Source organism: Cuculus canorus, chromosome 23, assembly GCF_017976375.1.
Source record: "Cuculus canorus isolate bCucCan1 chromosome 23, bCucCan1.pri, whole genome shotgun sequence".
NCBI lineage: Eukaryota > Metazoa > Chordata > Aves > Cuculiformes > Cuculidae > Cuculus > Cuculus canorus.
The window spans coordinates 1631054-1654673 of NC_071423.1; the positions used below are offsets into that span (position 1 = coordinate 1631054).

Here is a 23620-nt window from a genome sequence, read left to right on the forward strand (position 1 = left end):
GATATCAAGGAGGTATTAAAAAAATTACTGGATAAGTAAAGGTGAATTGTTTTTCCTGCTGTGCCAGAGGGGAAGTTAGAATCCACTTTTTTTGTTTAAACACCTGGTAGACAGGTGGAATCCCCCTCCATCGGCTCTAAAGGGCCACAAGTGACCTCGGACCAGGCTAACTGCTCCATGTCCAAGAGAAATGAGAGGAATCCTCTTTTAGGTGATTTGCCCAAACCACACAAGAAGGGTCTTAGCAGAAAAGAGAAATGCAAAAAAGCCCTTCAAAACTCAGATTTATGTCCTAACCATCAACTCCTTTAGGCTTAAAAATGCTTAAAAACAAGAGTCAGAAGGGAAAGTGGGTTGCCAGAGCTGAACCTGCTTGGAGGTTTAAAAACTTTTTAGTTCACATTCAAAATTGTCAGCTCGGATACTCGGAAAATACCCATTAAAAGTACAAAAATGCCCTTAAGGTTGGGTTCGTTCACAGAATGAATGCGTCTAATATAAACCTTCAGCCTGATCCGCAGTCAACGTTCTCCTCAGCCCATCACAATGACTGTGGCCCATTCCATCACTCCAATCCACACGGCACGGCTAACAGCCACCCACCGATCTTCTTCATGCACCATTTCAACAAACCTTTGTATAAGAAGAAGTTTTTTGCCTAAACAGATCTATTGGTGTGGCTGCCAGCGTTCAAACCTTAACAATTCCTTGGGGAACCACATTCCAAGGTTGCTGTTCCACCAGGTAACTCTTTACTATTTGAGCTGCTCAGATAAAGCTTGAGGATCACCTCCTGATGGAAGTTCTGCAAATGCTAAGAAGTCTTTCTGAAGCAAAAATCTTGAAGTGAAGCGATTCCCTATCAAGGACGTCATGAGCGGGGAGTTCAGCTGAGCTTTCAGAACATAAATTGGAGCTCTTGGATTTCAGGGGCTGCCTTGTGTTTACAGTTAAAAGCAGTTTTTAAAGAAAGGAAGGGAAAAAAGCAATAATTTTGCCAACATTTATAACTTTCTACTTGTCAGCAGTTTGCTTTACTTCTTGTTTGCTGTGTTCCATTTCATTCTCTAGCAGTAAGAGAGAGAGGAAACTGCTTAAATTTACCCCCTAAAACATCAAGAAAAACTAAGATTACTAACTACGTAAGATTCAGCTGTCCTGAAGGCCAAATCAAGGCTTCCTTTACAGATGGCAGAGATCCAAAGCCAGCCAGGCAGACTTTTATTACAACGCAAATTATTAGCTAGTAAAAGAGACTCCTCGCATTAATACCAGGAACCAAAGAGATGACATAGAGATTACCCAACTCGTGCTTGAGCTAAGGGGAACCAGATTTTACAGATCCCTGCCAAGATGCTGCCCGAGATCTCATTCCTTGTGTTACTTTCTTCTGGTAAGTGTTCCCCTTATACTCAAATCTGCAATAAATTAGTATCAAAGACAACTACATCACCACCCAACTGCAGCCAGCAGATTGCTCACAGGGAAGGAGAACACTGGAGGAACCACATCAAGCTCCAGAAACCCCAAGGTGCTGCCAAGGAGCTTATCCGAAGAGCACAATAACCAGCAGAAGGGAATAAACTCATTCCTTGCTCACAGTTGCACCAAGTGCCCACCATATAACAGGATCAAGACCACCTATCTGCTATCATTTGACCTTGAAAAGTCTCAGCTTTTATTTTATTCTTTGTTTAATCCTACCCAACCCGTCCAAAACAATTGCTACTAAATCTGGGGAGCTGGGAAGGGTAGGAAGGACAGAGAGCAAGAGTTAGGCAAAGCAGTAAACCTTGTCTTTCACAGGCGTTTACTTTTTCAGCTGGAAAAGCAATGCCTCTTCCTGTTGATTACAGCCCACTGGAATTTTACAATAATTAAAAAATGAGGTGCTGATCCTTCAATATGGGAAACATCAATTAACAATGAGTGCTGTTTCTAAATCTATCCTTTCCAATTACGGAAGCTGATGATGCATCAACACAACAAATGCATAAAGAGGTACAAACCCCACTGTTTGCTTTCAGCCTACTGACTGCTGTCTTAGGAAGCTGTAAGGTATGGATTGTCTCATGAAATGAACACCGATCCCAGCGTACGCCACCGTTAGCCTGTGCTCACCACCAAGAGAGAAGGGATCATCTGCATCAAGAGCCAGGCCACAGGAACATTTTCAGCATAGAAAAAGAACCGCCAGGATTACATACCCCATCTTCCGAGTCCAAGCAATTCCAGCACATCATTCCCAGCAGCATTTGAATATACGTAATCCCTCCTCTGCTGTGGCTCCCAACTCCTTTCCTTGCAGAAGAGGAATGTGGGTTTTCCCCCCAGACCCGGCTGAGGGGCTGCTACCCAAACCCTTCCGTGAGCTCCCAGAGACCAAGAAGAACGGCACCACCACAACTGCAACCACGTGTCCTCGCTCTTTACGCAGTGGTTCCGTCCGACCCACTCTGGTCCCGGCATAAAGCCTTAACCTTGGCTACATGCTCTTGCCAAGAACCTGCCCAGTTCTCCAGCCCATCAGCCTCTGCATGCAGCCAGGCATAAAGTTCTGCTAACTGCAGACTCCGACATCCGTGAGAAATCCAGGAGCCGGGGAGAGCTCTGTTCGGAAATATTCCGAGGTGTGAATGAGGACGTGGCACAGATGCTGCAATGCAGCATTTAACAAGCTCCCACACCAAACACACACATCCTCGGCAAGCACAGCTTTTCCTAATTGGGGTGAGCTAAATTTAAGGTCTATTTATCACAGAATGAGTTGGGTTGGAAAGGACATTAAAGCCTATTCAGTTCCAACCCACTGCCATGGGTAGGAACACCTCCCACTGGAATGGGAGGCTCCAAGCCCCATCCAACCTGGCCTGGAAAAACTCCAGGGATGGGGCAGCCACCACTGCTCCGGACAACCTGGGCCAGGGCCTCCCCAGGCAACTGCATCCTCATCACAAACAAAAATGCAGAAGCAGCATCAGCCTGCTCGCTCCACTCCTCCCATCTTATCAAGACACCTTTCCCAAAGGAGAATCTCCGCAGCCTCACAGTTCAGCATATGCGAGTTTTGTCATGCCAGCCTGAGAGGAACCACGCAGAAGAGCGAGCACTCTGCCTCAGTGCAAGACTCCTCTCAAATACTCAGATAAACCAAGATGAATGCTTTGCCAGCTCAGTCCTGAGCGGATGCTGAACGTAGAGCTCACACATGCAGCTCTTCGGGCCGGTATCATTGGGGCTCTTGCTCCGTAACAGGAAGAAAGCTCACATTTCTCCACCCCTTTCCTCTTGTACATTTCAGGCCAACTTATCCTCCTTTTGGAAGGGACACAACAGATGCAGAAGGAGGGCGATGACTTGCTGAGCCCACAGAAAGAGCATCCTGCCGTGGGTAAAGCATCTCCTCTGCGTGTGTCAGTTCCCTTCTGGCTGTACCAACACCCAACAGCAACCACGCTCCTCTCCCGGCTGAACAATCCCAGCCAACTGCCTCAGTGTGGAGTTCACCAAAAAAATGTTAGACCTGTTTCAGTTTTTGTCCTTCCTTATCCCTTTTATTCTCTCGGTCTGCTCCTCTCTCTCTATTTCCTATCTAAAAGACAAGCCCAGTTCAGCAAAGTTTCAGTCGTTCATGAGTACAAAATCAGGATCGTTCACGCTGTTTCACAGCCAAATCCTGAGAATTCATGTCTCGTCAGCTTCCCAAAACTGGTAATTAATACAATTCTTCGCTCCAGTTTGGTTCACTATTGCAGTTCTGAGGAGCACATGAATGCCTCGATGCTCATTTGCAGCCACAGCGACATTCAGAGCTGCTACATCTTTTGGGTACTGGACAGCAAGCCATCAAACCCAGCAAGAACACCAACGAATCTATGAATGGATTGGGTTATTTTCTTGTTTTTCTGAACTGAGGTGGTTTATGTTACAGCCCCAAAGCATCACCAGCCGGTACCACACACCGACTTCAGCTACAGCACTCTGCGATGGGATAAAACCACTTCTTTGTGTTCTGGTTATGAGGTGAAGAAGCATAGAATCATAGAATGTCCTGACTTGAAAGGGACCTACAAGGACCATCAGGTCCAGCTCCTGTCCCTGCATAGGACAACCCCAACAGTCACACTGCACCTTCGCTCTCTCTAATTCAACTCATGTTCTCTCGTGATATCTCAGTTCCCTTTCAGCAGTCCCAGGCTGAGGAACATTGAGGGAATCTGAAAATGCTGTGCATGCACAGAGCTCGATTCACAGGAACCCAGAAATGTCTCCACAAAACCAGTCCTGGGGATTACGTCACTCAGAATACAGGTCAGAGAGCTGAATCACACAGGAAAAACACACTCCTGCTGTGTGAAATGGAGACGTGCCCCTGTTAGCAACACTCAAACTGGATCTGCTGCACTTCAGGGAGTCAGGAATGAGTTATTAAATCCAGGGTGAAAACAACTGATTACTTCTCAGATGAAGAGACCTCATTAGCAGAGCTCAGTCACAGTAGCACGTGATGGCAGCGGAGTGACCAGGACAAGAAGCGAGCTCTGCCACACTCAAAAAAAGAGTCTCCAGTGGAGGTAGAACAGGTTAATTCAGCTCAGGAGGTGTCTTTTATTATCCTAAATAAAATGCATACCCCCTAAAGCCAGAGGAAGAAGTCAGCGCAGAGGGCAGGGAAAAGCTTTAATTACTGCTGACTTGTGCCTAACTAAAAGGACAGGGGGAGGGATGGGGATAAAAGAGAGTTCTCTCTCCCATTAATGAGCTCACTCTGCCGGCACGTCTCCTGCCCTCCAAGACTGCTCCCACAGAAGGAATATAAACCCATCTCTATAGCTAACCAGTGGTGTAAATTACCTACTCCTGAGGTAGTTCTTACACGGGTTACTGTCTGTTTCTGTCTCCAAACCACCCAGTTTCCTGCTCTCTGATGCTTTTCAAGTCCCGGCGATAACGATCTCTACTCGTTCCAATTAACAAGCCAATGAGCCTCGCCACAGTCCTGATTCCATAAGAACAAGCTCATATTATCCACCAGCTGGTAGTAAACCACTTCATGGCAGGCAAAGGAGTGCTGTTACCAACTGCATCAGCTGGAAAAAGCGCACAACAGCTCCTCACCCTTTACCATCGCTTTTCCAAAAGGCGTCCATGTGAACGAGGAGTCTGAAATACCACTGGAAACAAATCTAACAGAGTAACTCCCTTCCCTCCCCACACCTCACGTCACTTCTCCATAGCACGCAAGAGCTGCGAGACATCAAATTAACAACTCTGGCATAGAAGGTCTGCTGCAAAATCGATGACATTAGGCAGGGAGCAAAAATATGGAACGGATCAGCAAGCTGCCACAGCCAGGCGGTGATGCTACACCCATCCCTCGTTTCCTGATGGCTTTAACTCCTGGGCAAACTGGCTGTGGCCCATGGCTGCTCCATGCTGTTTTTCCAAATAACCCTCAGCATGGGCCGTTTATGGGAACGACCTTGGCTGGTGAACCGTGAAAGAATTCACGTCCTCTGTTTGCTGCTGGCAATGCAGGCACCTCCCCGACTTCACAGCCTGGGCTGGAGACTCCCGGGGAGAGGGGAGGAAAGAGCAGGTGAAACCAAAGTTCATCCGAGCAAGAGTAGTTACAACGGTGTGATTTTTCTCCTAGAATGGCCAGCTCTTCCCTGCCACCACCCTGGCAAAAGGGACCAAGGAGAGCTATGGAAGACGCGCCGTAACAAACGGAGAGAAAAGCAGAAACACAACATCCAGTTAATTCCTGTCGATGCTGTGAAACCAAAGGAAAAGGCAGATGAAAGATTTACACTGCAAACCGTGCTAGAATCATAGAAAGGTTAGAGAAAGGTTAGGGTTTCTTGTTAGAAAAGTTAAACGTATGGATTTAACATCCCAGTTAATGAATCACCGAAACATTAATGAAGTTTATTTCCCTGCAAAAAGATTTTAATATTTATTCGAAGACACCAAGAGGTTGAGAACTCATCTTCAGCGGTTCCACTCACCTCCAGTGCTCCCACATCAAACCCCAATGCTTGCTTCTCATTAGCATTAGCCTCAATTCATCTTTCAGCCATCGATTTTTGTTACACATTTCTCTAGCAGTACCAATAACCCCTTGCTAGGTACGACCACCTTGAAATAAGATTCCCAGCGGAGGAAGAACTCAAGAATGGATTCTTTCTTACCGTCATGGCCAGAGTTGAGAAGATGCTCTCCCAGGTCACAGCCAAACACCCTCTCCTTCAGGATCCCCCGCTGCTTCAGTTTCTGCTTCGTTGGGCGCGACTTCATGAATGTACGAAGGAAGGTGATGAGCTTCCCGTGTTTTTTCGACACTGTACAACAAAATAAAACCCCCACTTCATTTTAGATGTGGCTCAGTTGGGCAGGGCCAAAGCACAACGCGCTCTACCAAGCACCTAAGAACTGTAGCAATCTTAACATCAATTATTGACAGGAACCGATTTTCCAAGGTCTGATACTGAACCAAGACTTCGCGTTTGTCCCAATTCTTGGCTAATGCAAAAATAACAGAGGACAGCTGGAATGGAAGAAGTTAACACAAAGACATATTTATCTGCGAGGTGGGAGCGTACTAAAGGACCGTCATGGCATGTTGGATGGTGGGCAGTGCCCAAGAGCGACGATTTTCCCCTCTGGAAAAATGAACGAGGCTAAACTAACAAACCCAGCAATCTCATGGACATCAACAAACACAGTGCATAATCTACAAGCTGAACAAACTCCTTGTTACTGGCTCTCATTCCAGTAGTCTTAGGCAGCTCCAGAACAAACGAATGACTAACAATAGCCGAACTCAGAGGGTGTTTGGCTCTAAGTGCCATAGGCTGCCCTTCCAGCACACCAGCAAAGTGAACCAACCTCCCTGCAGCCGTGGAGATACAGACGACACCGAGGCACTATCGGATCCCCGAGTCCTCTCCAGCCTTCCCAAGATAAAAGCATTACTGCCTTTGCTTTGTTTAATGAAAACTAAGGCTGCTAATTCGAAGAGATGCAGTTTATCCCCACTAGAATAAATACAGGAAGCCTACAGATACATCCCTCAAACCCTCCTGCTCCGTTTCTCCATGCCGAGCTGCACGCTCTCTGTAGGCTGGTGCCATGGATCACTGCTAAACCATCCAGCCCCTCTACGGAGTATCATCCACAGCCGAGGAAACGGAGAGTAACACCAGGCAGAAGTGAGAGACACCATGAAACTGGGGTGGAGAAGCTGGAATCATAGAATCACAGAATCATAGAACCATAAAATCACTAGGTTGGAAAGGACCCACTGGATGATCGAGTCCAACCATCCTGGAATTGGGGTGGAGAGGCTGGAACTGGGGTGGAGAGGCTGGAACTCAGGCAGAAAGGCTGTGCAGGTTTGCATGGAAAGCAGAACAATGCCCTGGAATGCCAACTTTTATTGGAGAGGGCCCCAGTCTCCCCAACAAAAGTGCCTTTGTGCACATGATTTAAAAGCAGTTTAACTCCAACAGAAGAGCTCTATTGAACAGAACAAACCGCTAGGTATAAAGGCTAGGCTTTGTGAGGAAGCCTTTACAGCTCCAGGAAGTTGTAAAGACTCCCACAGCACCGCAAGGCAACACCAGAAACCACTCTGCCCCACTCGGTGTCGGATTCCAGAGGGGAAAGACAACCGTATATTCCACCTGCATGAAAACCGTGAGCACCGGAATCAGATTTCAGCAAAGCAATGGTAGTTCAGCCAAACAGCAGCAGTGATGAGGAGCCCTGGTGAGAAAGGCACATCGCGTTAGTGCCGCCGCTGCCCAGCAACACGCAGAGCCGGGAATCCCACGAGCAGCCTCGGCACATGGGACTCAGCAGAAGAGAGATTTTATGCAGCAATGCTTCATACAGGCAGACAGGGTATTATTTAACCAGACAACATGAAAAATCCTCTCCCAAGAACAAAGTTATACCACGCTATGCTTTGTGATGTTCTAATCCCTTTAAACAGCTGAGTATTTCCCCTTCTACTCTATCAAGTATTGATGCAATCCCTCTGTTTATAATAAACCTGATTCCAATGACCTTAACATATCTCTGTCTGTGTGAGTAGAGTAATGTTCTGGTTTATGGATAAAGCAGCGTGACAGAAGACTGACCTCCAGCAGCAAAACACCCTGAAACACCCAAAATCCTAAAATCTCCAACAAAATCCCTGCCTGCCTTCTCAACAATCAAACCCAAGTCACTTAACTAAACGTAGAAGCATGACAAACTGTGCTGTGGGGGCTTTAATTAAAGGAGTGTTTTCAGTTTGACGGGGTTTTTTAATTACACGCAATAAATGAATAGCTTGTCTTGACACGTCAAGCAAAGTTAGGATGGATTTTGGTCCTATCCATCATCACAGGAAAGTAGCGGCTCATTTATCATCTCCTATCAGCCCCGCTCAAAAATAAATGGAGTCTCCCCCCCGAGTTGTGTGGAATTTCAAAGGGTGAAAGCCCTCAGGCTCTTTGTGATAATGCTGCTGGAGGTGATGGATCCGAGACAGATGCTTTTACAACAAAGGAAGCAATTACAAATACACAGGTATTCACTCGAATCATTTTACAGACGCTGTATACGTGAAGCACATTTTGCTTGACTTAATGAAAAATGAATCCATCAGATAACGGATTGAAAATGAAGAAAAGTACAGCCAATTCCAGTACTGGAGGAATTTCACTCCTGCTGGTGACCAGCGAGTGCCTTCTGGTGTCACCTCAGGCATTGCACAGAAAAAGGGGTAAGGAATCCGCTCCCAGGATCCAGGGGTGTCTCTGGTACTTGCTCACATCCCCAACCTGAGTTCTTAAAATATAATAAATCTGTTCACCTTTAAGCCGCTCAGTTCAGGTTAAAATAATTGTCTTGTTTTCTGCATCATTAAGTAAACAGCTATGACCGCACTGCCGGAGCGGATCGGTGCAACGGCCCGAGACGCTGCCAGAGCAATGCTTGAGCGGGTCAAGCAAGCAGAAATTCACTTCTCAGCAGCCTGTTGAAGCCATCGCTCGGTTCCTTGGTTAAAGCCAGCTTCCCACACCGCTGTGTGGAACCGCTGCCCGCCCTGTGTGACAGCGTCTCAGGCTGAGGTGACTCCAGTGTTAGACCTACGCAAGAATGATTCACTGACAGAGCTCGGCTTCTCCTGGGTGGGGAAGAAAAGAACACGGAGAAAATCCAAACAGTCATCTCTTTGCTGACAGGGCAGCTCGTAAAAGAGAACAGCGAAGCAAGTAGGTGCCTGGTAAGGCTAAGCCGCCCTCGTAAGCCGTGCGAGCTGAGGAGGCTGCAGGTATGCTGTGCTCCTGCCAAGAGCAAGCAGAGGTGGAATGCCTTCTACCCGGCTTCCAAGTCCTCGGGCAATATTTGACCCTCAACCCAACAATGAGATTCAACTTCTGATGCATTTCGGATGAAGCCAGCGCAGGGGGCCCAGTGGTGGGATGAACACTGATGCCAAGGTTGCTACCAAGAACCCTGCACTGAATGAAGCCACAGCAGTGACCTGGATTAAAAATAACCTGCTGTACGCGATGCTTGTACAGCAGAAGAGATCAAACAGCTGGGACAGCCCAAGCGAGGGAAGGTGGACCTCACAGAATCCCAGAATTGTTAAGATTGGAAAAGACCTCTAAGGTGATCGAGTCCAACCATCAACGCCTCCTTATGCCGAGCTCCCTGTCATGGCCAATGTGACGCAAAACCACATCCTCAGCCCGCAGGCAATGCAGCGGGATTTGCTCAGGCACAACCAAGCCATGGAATGCCCACCTCTGAGCCCTCCGGTGCCTGAACAGGTTTCACAGAGATGGAGTTACTCTGGATTCACACCCATAAGATGAGAACACAGTCGAACGATACCGTGTATCTCAGCCCAGACTGCAGAATTACCATGCCTGGGAGTACATGGATCTGTTGGAGTGAGGCCAGAGGAGGCCATGGAGATGATCTGAGGGCTGGAGCACCTCCCATACAAGGACAGGCTGAGAGAGTTGGGGTTGTTCAGCCTGGAGAAGAGAAGGCTCCAGGGAGACCTTAGAGCAGCTTCCAGTGCTGAAAGGGGCTCCAGGAAAGCTGGGGAGGGGCTCTGGATCAGGGAGGGCAGGGATAGGATGAGGGGAAATGGTTTGAAGCTGGAAGAGGGGAGATTGAGACGAGTTCTAGGAAGAAATGTTTTGCAGTGAGGGTGGGGAGGCCCTGGCCCAGGGTGTCCAGAGCAGTGGTGGCTGCCCCATCCCTGGAGGGGTTCAAGGCCAGGTTGGATGGGGCTTGGAGCCCCTGATCCAGTGGGAGGTGTCCCAGTTGGAACTGGATGGGCTTGGAGGTCCCTTCCAACCCAAACCATTCTATGATTCTCTCTGCAGCAAGACTCACAGCAAATCAAGCTAATTTTTTTTTCCTGGCTACTTGCCCCTCAAGACCATTCTCCTCTAAAATTAAGCAGGCTCTTGAGAAGAAAGAGGAGCACCAGGAATCAGGAGGGGAGAAGCTGGGTTTGCTTCAGCCGCGTATCTCCTAAGCCCCTGATTGTGCAGACACTCAGGACCACCTTCAGCCGTGTGAATGGACTGAGCTGAACTGGTTCCACATACAGCACCGGTTCTATCACCCCCTTCTTAAAAACTCAGTAAATATTTTTAATACCCATCCCTTCATGCTCACCATGCTCTGTGGACCCACATCTCGCTGAAGAGAAATTATACAAAGCCGAGAACAGAGTCACATCTCCCAAATCTCCGTCATGTTCCTTAGCAACAAGACACTTTTCTCCTTTCCTCCTGCCACAGCAGATTCTATTTTGGAAGCTAATTTATACAGCCCTAAAAACCCAACCAGAATCTGGAACCAAGCACCACCAGCACTGTCCTTTAGTCCTTGACGAGGATGCTGGTTTTGAAGAATGGTCAACCAACCTCACACCAATAACTGCACCCGTCTGTGCACTGGGGTCCCTCGTTGGTCATAAAGATTTTCAGGAAGAGATTTTAAAACTCCATAGATGTAAGAGCTTAAAAACATCCTTTTATCTCCAATAACATTCAGAAATGTTTACTTACTGGTTCACTCTATAAAGAAGAGAAAAATAAAATAGAAATGCTGCCTGCTTTTTGATGCCGCAGCATTTATCTCCTGCCAGGCTGACATCAGTTAAGGCTGGCCTCTGCGTTATACGGAGTCTTGAAATATGTCAAAGGTGATTAATTTCAGTGTCATTAGATAAAACCCACTAAAATTAACTATAACAACAAGAACCAGCCATGAATAAACACATATTTCCCGTTATCGCGAGAGCACCATACACATGGAGAGTAAAATGGGTCATTAAAAGTGATAAGTGATGCTGCTGGTGTTATTTACAAAGTCTAGTATCACTTTTACCGCCCAGGCTACCGGAGCCATCCTTTGGGCAGTGTCTGTAAGCAGAAAACGGCAAACCCCCTTGCCAACATCAGCCTTCGGCACAAGCTGGAGTCTTGGCTTAGTTTGGTCGGCGTGGGACCTTCTGGCACCAGCGACCGGCCAGCCCGGCTACTCCCTCGGTGCTTGTTCATGCCCAGATCACGGGGTAATCTCTGCCAGCCTCTGCTGCAGGATCTAAGGAGTCCCCTTCCAGTGAGAGGACAGTAAATTCAGAAGCCAAGAGCATACCAGACCAGCAGCATGGGCTGCTTCGTGTGACAGCGCAGAGACACCTGTAACAACGTGCACACAGAATATAGAATCGTAGAATAGTTTGGGTTGGAAGAGACCTTAAAGATCATCCAGTTCCAACCGCTCTGCCATGGGCAGGGACATCCCACTGGATCAGGCTGCCCAAGGCCCATCCAACCTGGCCTTGAACCCCTCCAGGGATGGGGCAGCCACAACTTCTCTGGGCAACCTGTCTCAGCAATCTCATGGTGAAGAAATTCTTCCTAACGTTCAGCCTAAATCTGCCCCTCTCCAGTTTGCACCCGTTTGCCCTCGTCCTATCCCCACAAGCCTTTATGAACAGTCCCTCTCCAGCTTTCCTTTAGCCCCTTCAGGTACTGGAAGGTCGCTGTAAGACCTCCAATATCTATGGCTTGGACTACGTGGAGCAGGTTTCTTTATGTCAACGTGAAAATGTGAATGAGAACCATGAATTATTTACAAGGACAAGAACTGTTTCTATGCTCTGCATCACCAAACTTGTTACGCACACCTGGATGTGAACAATAACCACTCTGTCAGCCGGACGCAGAGGTGTCACCCACACAGGGACAGCCCAACGTGGTACAGAAACCCACCATCCCTTCCAGGCCAAAGACGTGCCTGATTCTTTCACAGCCTCTAAGGCCACGAGGGAGCATTAAGATAACACGACCCGACCTCCTGAACAAACAGACCACAGGGCACCTCTGAATGAATTCCCCGGAGCACAGCGTACCTGCCCTGAAGGGAGCAGGACATGGTCAGGAGGTATAAATCCGTCAGCTTAGGGGAAGGAGGGAGCTTTCAAAGGCACGAGGGCTGCCAAGGGCAATCTATTAATTCTATCTAAGTTGCCAGAATTGTATTTGGGGAAAAAAAGCAGCGCTGCTTTGTAGAGTGTCAGCGGCACTGCAGCACGAATGGGCTTTGGTCAGAGAACACAAGGACCGCGGGGGCTCGCGACTGGAACTGATCACAGAGGGGGCTGCAGCTCAAAGGGAAGAACCAAGCAAAGACCAAAACTAGGAAACACGGAGGAGCTGAAAAGATAGAGACGAGGGCATTCAGCACGCCAGGCAGCAGCGGCAGCAGCCAAGGTGACACAAAAGAGTTCACAGGGCCAGCAGCAGGACTGGGAGGCGAACTGGGAAATGTAGAGCGATGAGAAAAATAGCAAAGGAGACACCTGCAACATCTTTTCTCTGCCTCTGTCGGTCACACCACCTTTTGCTAAGCCTCTGTATTCCAGCTGAGTTTAATGCAGCTCTTTTGCTTATCTTACTTACCCTGAAGATCAAATGATTCTCTTGAAAAATCACCTTCTGCCCTAGGCAACCGTAGGCTCTGTCTGTCAGGGAGACCACACTGGCCTTCCACCCCTGTTCACGTTGGGACAGGGTGGCTATTTGACCTCGCATGCCCATGCCCATGCTACACCCAAATATGTGAGATCTTGACAGCAAAATGTACTGAAGCCCTCCTGTAGCACCAAAGCCGCACTGAAGAGCGTGTGATGCTGTAACTCTCCAATACTTACACAACTGGTGTAGTTGGAGAAGAAACCCTATTTTAGAACCATCCCAGAGGTGACGGATGTGTACCACAGAAGGCATTACTGGCTAGCAGATTTCTTATCTTGAACTTCAAGTAGTTTAGATCAGATATTAGACAAAATCTCTTTACTGACAGAGTGGTGAAGCCCTTTGCTGAGGCTGCCCAGGGCAGCGGTGGAGTCTCCATCCCTGGAGGGGTTCTTAAAGCATGTAGATGTGGCACTTTGGGACATGGTTTAGTAGGCACGGTGGGGTTGGGCTGATGGTTGGACTGGAGAAGCTTAGAGGTCTTCTCCAGCCTCAATAATTCTGTGATTCTATGATTCTGTAAGTGGTGCAGTGGCATTAAGGACAACCAGGGAAGCATCCACATCCAACAACCAAGCATCAATATCAACCTGGTATTCGTGCACTAGACACTGCTAAGCTATCGAGTACACGAGAGAATCATCAAATCATAGAATCACCAGGTTGGAAAGGACCCACTGGATCATCGAGTCCAACCATTCCTAACACTCCCTTAAACCATGTCCCTCAGCACCTCGTCCGCCCGCCCCTTCAACACCTCCGGGGAAGGCCACTCAACCCCCTCCCTGGGCAGCCTCTGCCAGTGCCCAATGACCCTCTCCGTGAAAAATTTTTTCCTGATGTCCAGCCTGAGAGCAGCAGGTTCAACCGTCCCTCAGCCATCACTGCCAGAACGTTCTCCAGCTCAACAGTCTCCAGTAACAAAAATACCACATGTTCTCTGTGAACAATTACTCGAGCTGCCAACTACCCTCACAGATGGAGTTCCTTAATGGCTGACCTCCACCTCTCTTTAATACAATCTAAACCAAATGTTTATTGTCCTGTCTGCAGTTGCAGAGGAGTCAAGAATTGACTGTTCTCAAACTCGTACTTGTTTGACGGCAAACTGCCCTTACCCCAACACCGGGCGTACGCTGCATGCAGCACCCGCCCTTGATCAAAAGGCTTCAGAACAGCCTAAATGAAGTTGAAGCACGGCTGCTTGAGCCTCACCCACACGATTTCTACTTCTTCTACAAACAGTAGCAGTGCTGCAGGAGATTTTTCCAAAAGCTTGACAGCAATCCAAGCCATACCCGAAAAAACATCAAGTGCTTTGGACAGATGCGGGCGGCCCCGAGCTTTCACGAGTCACTCAAACACCAAGAATGCTTCAGCCCAATCCTGACATCAGCTGAACCAGGATAACCGGAGTGACTGCGGCAGTCAAGTTACTCCGGTTCTGCACAGCAGCACGCTCCAGCTCGGGTGGTGGGAGGAGGCAAGCAATGAAAAAAAGGAGTTGACATGAATCAACAGACGACAAAAGTCGAATAATGGGGAGTTTGGCAGATGGGAGTCCAATCCCAGAGAGAGAAGGCGCTTGCTCTTACATAAAGCCTTGGGAAGGAACCGTTCTATTTCATCAGGAAGAGGCAGGAGCAATCCATGTGGAATAAGCGCTTAGGGACATAGTTTAAGGGAGTGTTAGGAATGGTTGGGCTCGAAGATCCAGTGGGTCCTTTCCAACCTGGTGATTCTATGATTCTATAAGGAAGAGACTCGGGTCAAAGCACACTATCTCCCTTTGCTCAATCCACGTCCCACAGATGTTACTTCAATCCCACTGCGCAGACACATCTGAAGTACGTGGTACTCCCAGTATGACACCTAACACTGCTGCTGCTCTCCCAGTCCCCCCTCAAAAGGTGTCCATCTCTATTTTCACTGGCCAGAGGGCAGCTCTTTACAGCCCACACCAGGTACTCCCAAATCACAGTGACTTACCCTTCCAAGATCAATATCACTCTGATTCATTTTCTATTTACAATCCTGACCTTCTAAATTATTTATACTTTAGCCAGGATTTTGACATGATCTTGACATGATTTTGCCTTCAGAAGCGAAATTCCCCCTCACCTGGAGTGGAAACAATATTGAAGACAACGGACATAAGCCTCGTTCACATCCCAGTCACTTTAGGCAGCCCTGATGGGATATAAGAGCTTTAAAGAGGATGAAAGTGATGTCTTCCCATACATCCTCCTCACGCAGCTAAAGAAGAGTAAAAAAAGCTTTACTGAAAATAAAAATTGGGCCCAATCCGACGGGGGATTTGCAGCAAACTAAATCTGCTTTCCAAGACTTAGGAATGCAGATAGTGTTTTGTTTTGCCTGCTTTATTCTTTTCCTTTATCTTAGCAGTCCAGAGCTTGGATTTCAAATGAGGCTCTTTCAGCACGCCTGTGTGGTGCCCAGAACAAAAGAGGTCAGGGAAGAGTGGAAGGGGAAGGCCTCCTGTGTCCTCTGTCATAAATAATAAGATCCTGCAGGGCACCGAGTCCTTAAAATGGACTATGGCTTCCAGGAGCTTTTCTGAACAAATCAGAACAGACGAGCCATGGCTCCTTGCAAAGTCTCTCCCCTGTGATGCAAAGTGTCTCCTGTGATCACGGCAGCTATTCTCCCTGGGAATTTTATTTTTCAGAGCGTGCATTCCCTGCCGCGGGGCTCCAGCAAACAAAGGGTACGCATTTTTAAAGAGGAAGCCCCCTTCTCCTGCACAACAGCCCCAACGCTATTAATGCTGAGGAATGCATCCTAGGGCTTCAAGTGCCAGCCGGGAGGGAAAACAAAAAGATAAAATGATATGCAAAATACTATTGAAATTCAAATTGTAGACATTCCCATCTGTCAGCTGCCTCTTTGGGAGCAAGGTATAAATCTAAGGGGGAAGCAATGATCTCAGGAATCCCAAGGACCATGCAGGAATACTTGATCAAGTGGGAGGAGGCCAGCAAGCTGGAATTCCCTCTACTCTGGGATCCGGGTGGGAATCCTCACACAAACCATCCCAGGCATGAAAGAGGCTCCCTGTAACAGCTCTGGTTTCTACACCCCCCTGACCTAAGAGTCCAATAAAACAGTTTACAACTATGGACCTACCGAGTAGAATGGCACAACAGAAACCTGAAATCAGAGATCAGTGAAAGGGGAACAGAAATAGAACAATTAGTGGGGGGTTGGGGAGGCATGTTGTGTTAATCCGGCTTTGGTTGGCAAGAGACAGCAACACCAAGCCAGGTAACCAGCCCAGGGATTCCCGAGGATCTGCTCTCACAGCAGAAAAAATTCAGTCTGCAGCCAGCAGCCAGGGTGCCAGAGGAGAGCGCGTCGCTGGAAATTACTGAGTAACAAGTATTTTTCCGTCTAGCTAAAGACGTGATCCGACTGATCTGGCTAAAACTGCAGTTGCAAGCTACCCATTGGCAGGAGGATCTCTTTGGGAGCCTTCCTGGGGTTGCTCTGTCTGTGTGAGACCTGTCTGCCCTGGGCACGATGCCCTGTGCAGTACGCGATGCCCTGTGCCATACGCAACGGCCAGTGCTGTCTGTGATGCCCTGGCTGTCACGGTGCCCTGTACCGTATGCAATGCCCTGTGCTGCCCGTGATGCCCTGGCTATGCGCGATGCCCTGTACCATACATGATGCCCTGTAACACACACGATGCCCTGTGCCGTACGTGATACCCTATAATATACATAATGCCCTGCACCCTACATGACGCCCTGTGCCATACACAATGCCCTGTACTGTATATAATGCTCTGTACCATATGCAATGCCCTGTGCCCTATGTGATGTCCTGCCACGTATGCGATGCCCGGTGCTGTATATGACACCTGGTGCCCTATATGATGCCCTGTACCATACACGATGCCCGGTGCCATATATGATGCCTTGTACCATACACAATGCCCTGTACCATACGTGATGCACTGTACCATACACGATGCCTGGTGCCATATATGATGCCCTGTACCATACGTGGCGCCCTGTACCATACACAATGCCCTGTGCCGTACGTAATGCCCAGTGCCGTATATGACACCCTGTACCATACATGATGCCCGGTACCACACACGATGCCCGGTGTCATATATAATGCCCTGTACCATACACGATGCCGGTGCCGTCCGCAGGACTCCCGGCCGCCCCAGCATTCATCCAGCCTCCCGCTTTCCCCCGCCAGGACAGGAAAAAGAAAATACACCCCGTTCCAGGGCATTCCCCTCCCACCCCGCAAACCGCGCGCCCCGCGGGAGGAGAGCCGCGACCCCGCTCCTACCTGCGCCGCGCTGCGCTCCGCGCCTGCCCGCAGCCGGGCTCTGCCCGCCCCGAGAGGGCAGACACCGCCTCCCGCAGGCCCCGCCCGCGACCGCCTCCCGCAGGTGCCGGACCCTGCAATCCCTGCCCCCGGGATGCTCTTGCAATCCCTGCCCCCGGGATGCTCCTGCAATCCCAGCCCCGGGGATGCTCCTGCAATCCCAGCCCCAAGGATGCTCCTGCAATCCCTGCCTCAAGGATGCTCCTGCAATCCCAGCCCCGGAGATGCTTCGGTAATCCCAGCCCAGGGGATGCTCCTGCAATCCCTGCCTCAAGGATGCTCCTGCAATTCCTGCCCCGGGGACGCTCTGGCTGCCCCAGCCCCAGGGATGCTCCAGCCCCAGGGATGCTCCAGCCCCAGGGATGACCTTGCCCCAAGAATGCTCCTGCAGCCCCTGTCTCAGGGATGCTCCGGCTCCCTCAGCCCCTGCCCCGAGGATGCTCTTGCAACCCTTGCCCCAGGGATCCTCCGGCCTCAGGGATACCCCTGTCCCGAGGATGCTCCCGCTCCTGTCCTTGGCGCAGGGATGGTCCAGCTCCCCCAGTCCTTCCCTCTGGGATGCTCCAGCTGCGGCTCCCCCAGCCCCTGCCCTAGGGATGGTCCAGCCCTGGAGATGCCCCTGCCCCAGGGATGCTCTGGCTCCCTCAGCTCCTGCCCCGAGGTTGTCCAGCACTGGGGATGCCCCTGCTCCAAGGATGCTCCTGCAATTCCTGCTCCAGAGATGCTCCAGCTCTCCCAGCCCCTGCCCCGAGGGTGCTCCTGCAAGTCCTGCCCCAGTGATGCTGTGGCTCCCGGAGCCCCTGCCTGCAGCCCTGAAAATGCACGTTTCCCACAGCCCCTGCCCCAACGATACCCCTTCCTGCTGCTCCAGGGATGCTCTGGACACCTCTGCCCTGGACCCCGCACAGCCCCTGCCCCGAGGATGCTCTGGCTCCTGCCCCAAGGATGCTCTGGCCCCTACAGTCCCTGCCTGCTGCCCCAGGGATCCTGGCTCCTGCCCTGGTCCCCGGAGCCCATGCCCTGAGGATGCTCTGGCTCCTGCCCCAAGGATGCTCTGGCCCCAGGGATGCTCTGGCCCCCACGGTCCCTGCCTACCGTTCCAGGGATGCTCCTGCCCTGTTCCCTGGAGCCCCTGCCCTGAGGATGCTCCAGCTCCCACAGCCCAGGGAAGGCTCTTTCCCTTCCCTCCTCTCCCCACGCCGCTGCCGCACTGGTGGCCCCTGACCCCAGCTGGGCCACAGCCCTTAGCCCATCCCAGGATCAGAAAGGGAGGGAGAGCAGAGCACCGCTCCATCTGGGGAACATTAGAGTTCTGGTTTCTCTCAACACAATTTATGGCCTCTCACCAACCCCTCTTATCGGGGACTGACCAAACATCGCCTCCCTCTTTGAGCCTGTGAGCACCTCTGCGCCCTTGTCTCTGCACCCCTGCATTTTCCCCAAGGCACGGAGCCAGGAGAATCACACTCCGATTCACTCACAGCCTTCCCGTTCCTTGTCTGGTGCTGAACCCCACCTTTCTGCCCGGGGATCAGAGGGAATGCATCTCACACTGTGGAGCACTCCTGCACCACCTCCAAATTATGGAATCATGGAAAGGTTTGGGTTGGAAGGGGCCTCCAAGTCCATATAGTTCCAACTCCCTGCCACGGGCAGGGACACCTCCCTCTGGATCAGGGGCTCCAAGCCCCATCCAACCTGGCCTGGAACCCCTCCAGGGATGGGGCAGCCACCGCTGCTCTGGGCAACCTGGGCCAGGGCCTCCCCACCCTCACAGCAAAACATTTCTTCCTAAGATCTCATCTCAATCTCCCCTCTTTCAGCTTAAAACCCTTTCCCCTCATCCTACCCCTGCACTCCCCAGCTTTCCTGTAGGCAAACGGAGGCTCACTGCAAATCCTCACGTCCATGCCAAAGGGCTGTCCTAGAGGGTCCAGAGGGAGGCAGAGATGCTGAGCACGCCTGGATGCTCTGATGGAAGCACGTCCAAAGGCACAGTGGGCACGGGCTGGCTCACACACAGGGGACTCACACTCTGGGGACAGCGGACGTATCGCAGGTGGGTGTCCGTCCTGTCTCATCACAGTGCTGAGCACATTTTCCCCCCTTCCCACTCGTAGCGGTGGTTAACCAGCACAGTTTGTGACCGCATCGATCGCATCACTGGAAACAAATTCAATTAAAAATTCTCCAGGTGTTCTGCTATGTAAAACCAAAGGAGAAGAACAGAGATTGTTTTACAGGGACCTCATTTACAGCCTCACTCTAGACCTGTACCGGCACACCACGCTCCGGAGCAGACGGGAACCCTCCCTAACCTGACCTGACCCCTGGCTCTGCCCGGCCACGCCAGGGCCAACTCCAGCAGTAGGGACAACAGCCAAGAGACTCACAGCTGCTTGGGAACTTCAGACAAGCCTTCCATCCTTCTCCTAGTGCCAGTGAAGCTGCTGGTGTTACCTGCTCAAGCACTAAACACTGCTGCTGTGGTTGGCCATGCTGACCCCAGGATCCTCAGTCCCTACGAGGCTGCAACACCATTTATCAACCTCAGCAACTGCTGTCACACGCTTTAAAATGCAGGCTTCCTAGATAAGCTGGACAACCTCAGGGTCAGAAGGATTAAAGAGGAATCTGCTTCTATTTATGCAGACATCCTGATGATCAGGAGAGGAAAACTCATTCCTTTTGGCGCTCACAGTTTCTCCTCAAGCAAATGTGCTATTTTCAAAATTGCCTGCTGACTCACATCTCCAGTAACACTTATTCTCCAGCTGCTTATTATACTCAGTATTTATTACTGGAATTGTTTTGCTTGGACAACGATCATACTGTCACATTACTTTTTTCCTTAGCAGCCAAGCATGACTCCGAAATCCACTTTTATATGCGCCTATGTACAACGCTGAACACAAAACCTTCTTCCTGGTACCAACTCACCATTCCAAGAATATTCTTCCTATCGAAGCCAGTGATAAAAGCCGGTAAAATCCCAACACAAATGAGGAGTGAACGTAACAGAAACAACGCTGTTCAACATTTACCTGCAAAATGCAGATCCAACAATTCCAAACAGCGAAGCAGCGCACAGGTCTGATGAGTTACACTATCAGGTACCCCGAACCGATATATCGTCCCCAGATCAGTTTGGTTTTTGATTTTTGACACAGGTCAGCCTCGTGCAGGCAGAATCCTACAGAGCTGATGAACCCCACTGAGATAAACTCTGCTTTGTACAGCTTGCCGGGGCACAGGCTCAAACCAGGACCAGAGATGGCACAATCCTGTTTGTGCTGATCAGAGCAGGGACGAAACAGTTGCATCGCCAGCTGTAGATTAGGGTATTGCCTTTGAAATCATTGCTCTGATCATCAACAGTCCTCAAGGAGATGTTTTCCTATGTGGAGTACAACGGCACACCTTTCCCCACCTGCACTTTGCGTTCCGTAAAGAAAAAACACTTCATGCTTGTTACAAAACACCTTTCTTTCAGGAAGGAAACCTGAGCAACCAGGGATGGGGCTCTGCAGCACCTGGAACCAACACACCTGCGTTTGGCACAGCATCACGGCTAAAGAGTTATATCACTGTGGCGATGTAACTCCTCTGGCTCTGGAGCTCATGGGCTCTGCCCCAGGCAGGGGATCTCTGCCCTCCTCTGCACTCAGCACGAGCCCTCATGAGTCTTCTGAATCTAGACTGGAAATAATAAAATAATCCTCGCTTTCAGTCTTGCTTTCTCTCCCTGAGACAATTTTAAGGAACAAACCAAGCGCAAGAGATGCATTCTCCGCTTCCTACATGTTTATCAGCTTGCAGTGGAGCAGAAGAGTAGATAATGAATGTCGATCTTTTAAACACAGCTAACAAGCCCAAGCATTTCAAATCAGAGACCAAAAGGGTTGTCACAAATTCAATCCTTAAAGCGTCCTGAAATTTAACCTATCTTCCAAAAGTTATTTCAGACAGAAGCATCCAGAAGGCAGAGTAAGCTAAAAAGTATTATTAATATACTCCATAGCTTCTTCCAGTTTCTGGTTTTGCAAATTTAACCACCGAAGGAAGCTTCAAGCCATGAGCGGAATTTAGACAGCCAACGATTTTCAATGCTGTTTCTTACTCAGCTACACTTATCCTGCAATCAGACTCTCAAACCAAAGAATCCTCCAAAATAAACAGATCTTCCCAATTTACAGAAGAGTTTTGGGGAGAAGCTAAGTTTATAGATGAAAGCAGAGTGGGGCATGAAAAAAAACCCCACCCTGCTCGCAACAGACTGCCACGGGACAACCTCAAAATGACTTGACTTGATTCACCGGGCTCACAGAAACCAGATGCGCCATCAAAGTTGCTCCTGTCACAGAGTAGGTGGGCAATCACCCGGTGCCTCGCTCTTCTGGTGGATGTGGCCAAGGCTGTCCAGGTTGGCAAGAAAAATATTCTAAATATTCCATTCAGAAAGGTAAGGAATGATGCCATACGTAGGCAAGCGGGTAAGAGAGGACTTCCGCTTGCTTTTCTTAAGCAAAAGCACGTTCCCATGAGAACAAGTAGAAGAATTTGATGCACACTTCCCACTGCAGTTACAGGATTAAACGCTGAAGAAGAAAGAGCGTAGCACTGACACAAGCTCTTAAGTGAAATCCGGCAGATGGAACTTCAGATCAGTCAGGTCTTCTGAATTAATCACAGACAGGCTGATTCATGAGCTAGCGAAGCAGCCCGAAAGGCCACACACAAGAGGTGAGCTGCAGTTTGCAGCAGTTGAATTCACTGCTGGAGAGAAGGGAAGGACAGGAGGGAGAAGAGAGAGAGACGGAGAGACGGAGGGGGCAGAGGAACTGTCTTTCCCCAGCTGCTTGCGTAGCATCCCTGGCAGAAACACACCGCAGCTCTGTCTGAGCAGTACACCTTTGTATGGTTCCCTTAGGGATCCTCCCAAACATCCATCACTGCTCTGCCCAAATCAAGACCTTCTGTGAAAGCCAAACAAAGCCGAAGGATTTGCCAGTGGATGTTCTCCAGTTCCGCTCACTTTTAACATTAATTGATATTCTCACACAGACCTTTTTTTGCAGGCTCCAACATCATCACCGGTCCCTGTGGGCATCACCGTGATGGCCAGATGGAGCCAGAGCCCCCGTGCTGCTCCCTGGCACGCAGAGAGGTGCGACGCTCAGCCTACGTGAACTCAAAGGGACCAGGTTTTAGATGGAGATTTGAGATACGCACCAGCATGACCCTTGATAAATCCACACGCCAATGGAAGGAAGTTCACAGCTACCTGCTACCATCTAAGGTTAAAGCTGCCTAAAAACATTTCTGAGCCACAAGTTGACTCACACACTAATTATTCAGGATTATTCAAGAGAAAAGAGGAGGAAAAGCAGAACAAACTGCCTTTTCCCATGATTCCAAATCTCTTAGCATAATTGTGGAGTTTTGCTCAAGCCGACTATTATTGGAGTTAAGTCTCATTTTGACAGACGAGAAAGGAGATAATACCTAGTTTAAAATAACACCCCCCTACACACACACCTGAGTAAGTGGAGAGCCGGCAGAGTGAGAACACAGCACAGAAGGTGTGAGATGAAAGTTGGCCTCATTGACAGCACCTTGGAGCCTACAACACCTCTGTGCTCAACCACATTTTACCGCTTCCCAACTAGTCGTCCTATTTTGGTGGATTCAGCCTCTCAAAAAACCTTAAGCGTGCCAGCCCCAAACATCGTGTTTCCCTAACAGGAACACTAACACACTTCTTTCTTACCTCCTCTGTGCAATCATTTCTGAACGGATGCCTACAGATTGCACAGATCCACACGTCACGCTTGTTCATTTTCTCTTCTGATTAAAATTGCCCAAGAAACACAGCCAAGACTTGCCAAAGCATTACCTGTCAAAACATAGGAAGCCTGAAGCTGCTGTCTATGGGTTCCACTTCTTCAGAACGGCTCGAGGGCCACCAGCGACCACACATGAGAGGGAACTGCACTACAGGGAATACAGGAATTAATCTGTTCCCTCCTTCCGCCTTCGTTCCAGGCGTTTCGCTGTGAGTTCACGACCCGATTCCCAACGTTGCAGTCACGCCAGTGGTGTCTCCCTGTGGAAATGTAGGATCTGTGACAGGAGAGGTTTCCCCAACTGCCAGGAGAGCTCCGCTGCTCCTGGAGAGGACC

General features: G+C 49.6%; 1 protein-coding gene across 9 annotated transcripts in view; it reads right to left on the reverse strand.

Moving 5' to 3' along the window:
• ARHGAP32 (Rho GTPase activating protein 32) overlaps positions 1–23620 on the reverse strand; it is a 274980-nt gene that overhangs the window by 32792 nt on the left and 218568 nt on the right. For 8 of the 9 annotated variants that reach the window (XM_054086884.1, XM_054086883.1, XM_054086888.1 and 5 more), the window contains one exon: positions 6195–6344. In XM_054086884.1, coding sequence (XP_053942859.1) covers positions 6195–6344 — 150 coding nt within the window. Of the gene's footprint in view, positions 1–6194; positions 6345–17399; positions 17497–23620 lie in introns of those variants that run through there. The other variant, XM_054086889.1, reaches the window with a different exon arrangement.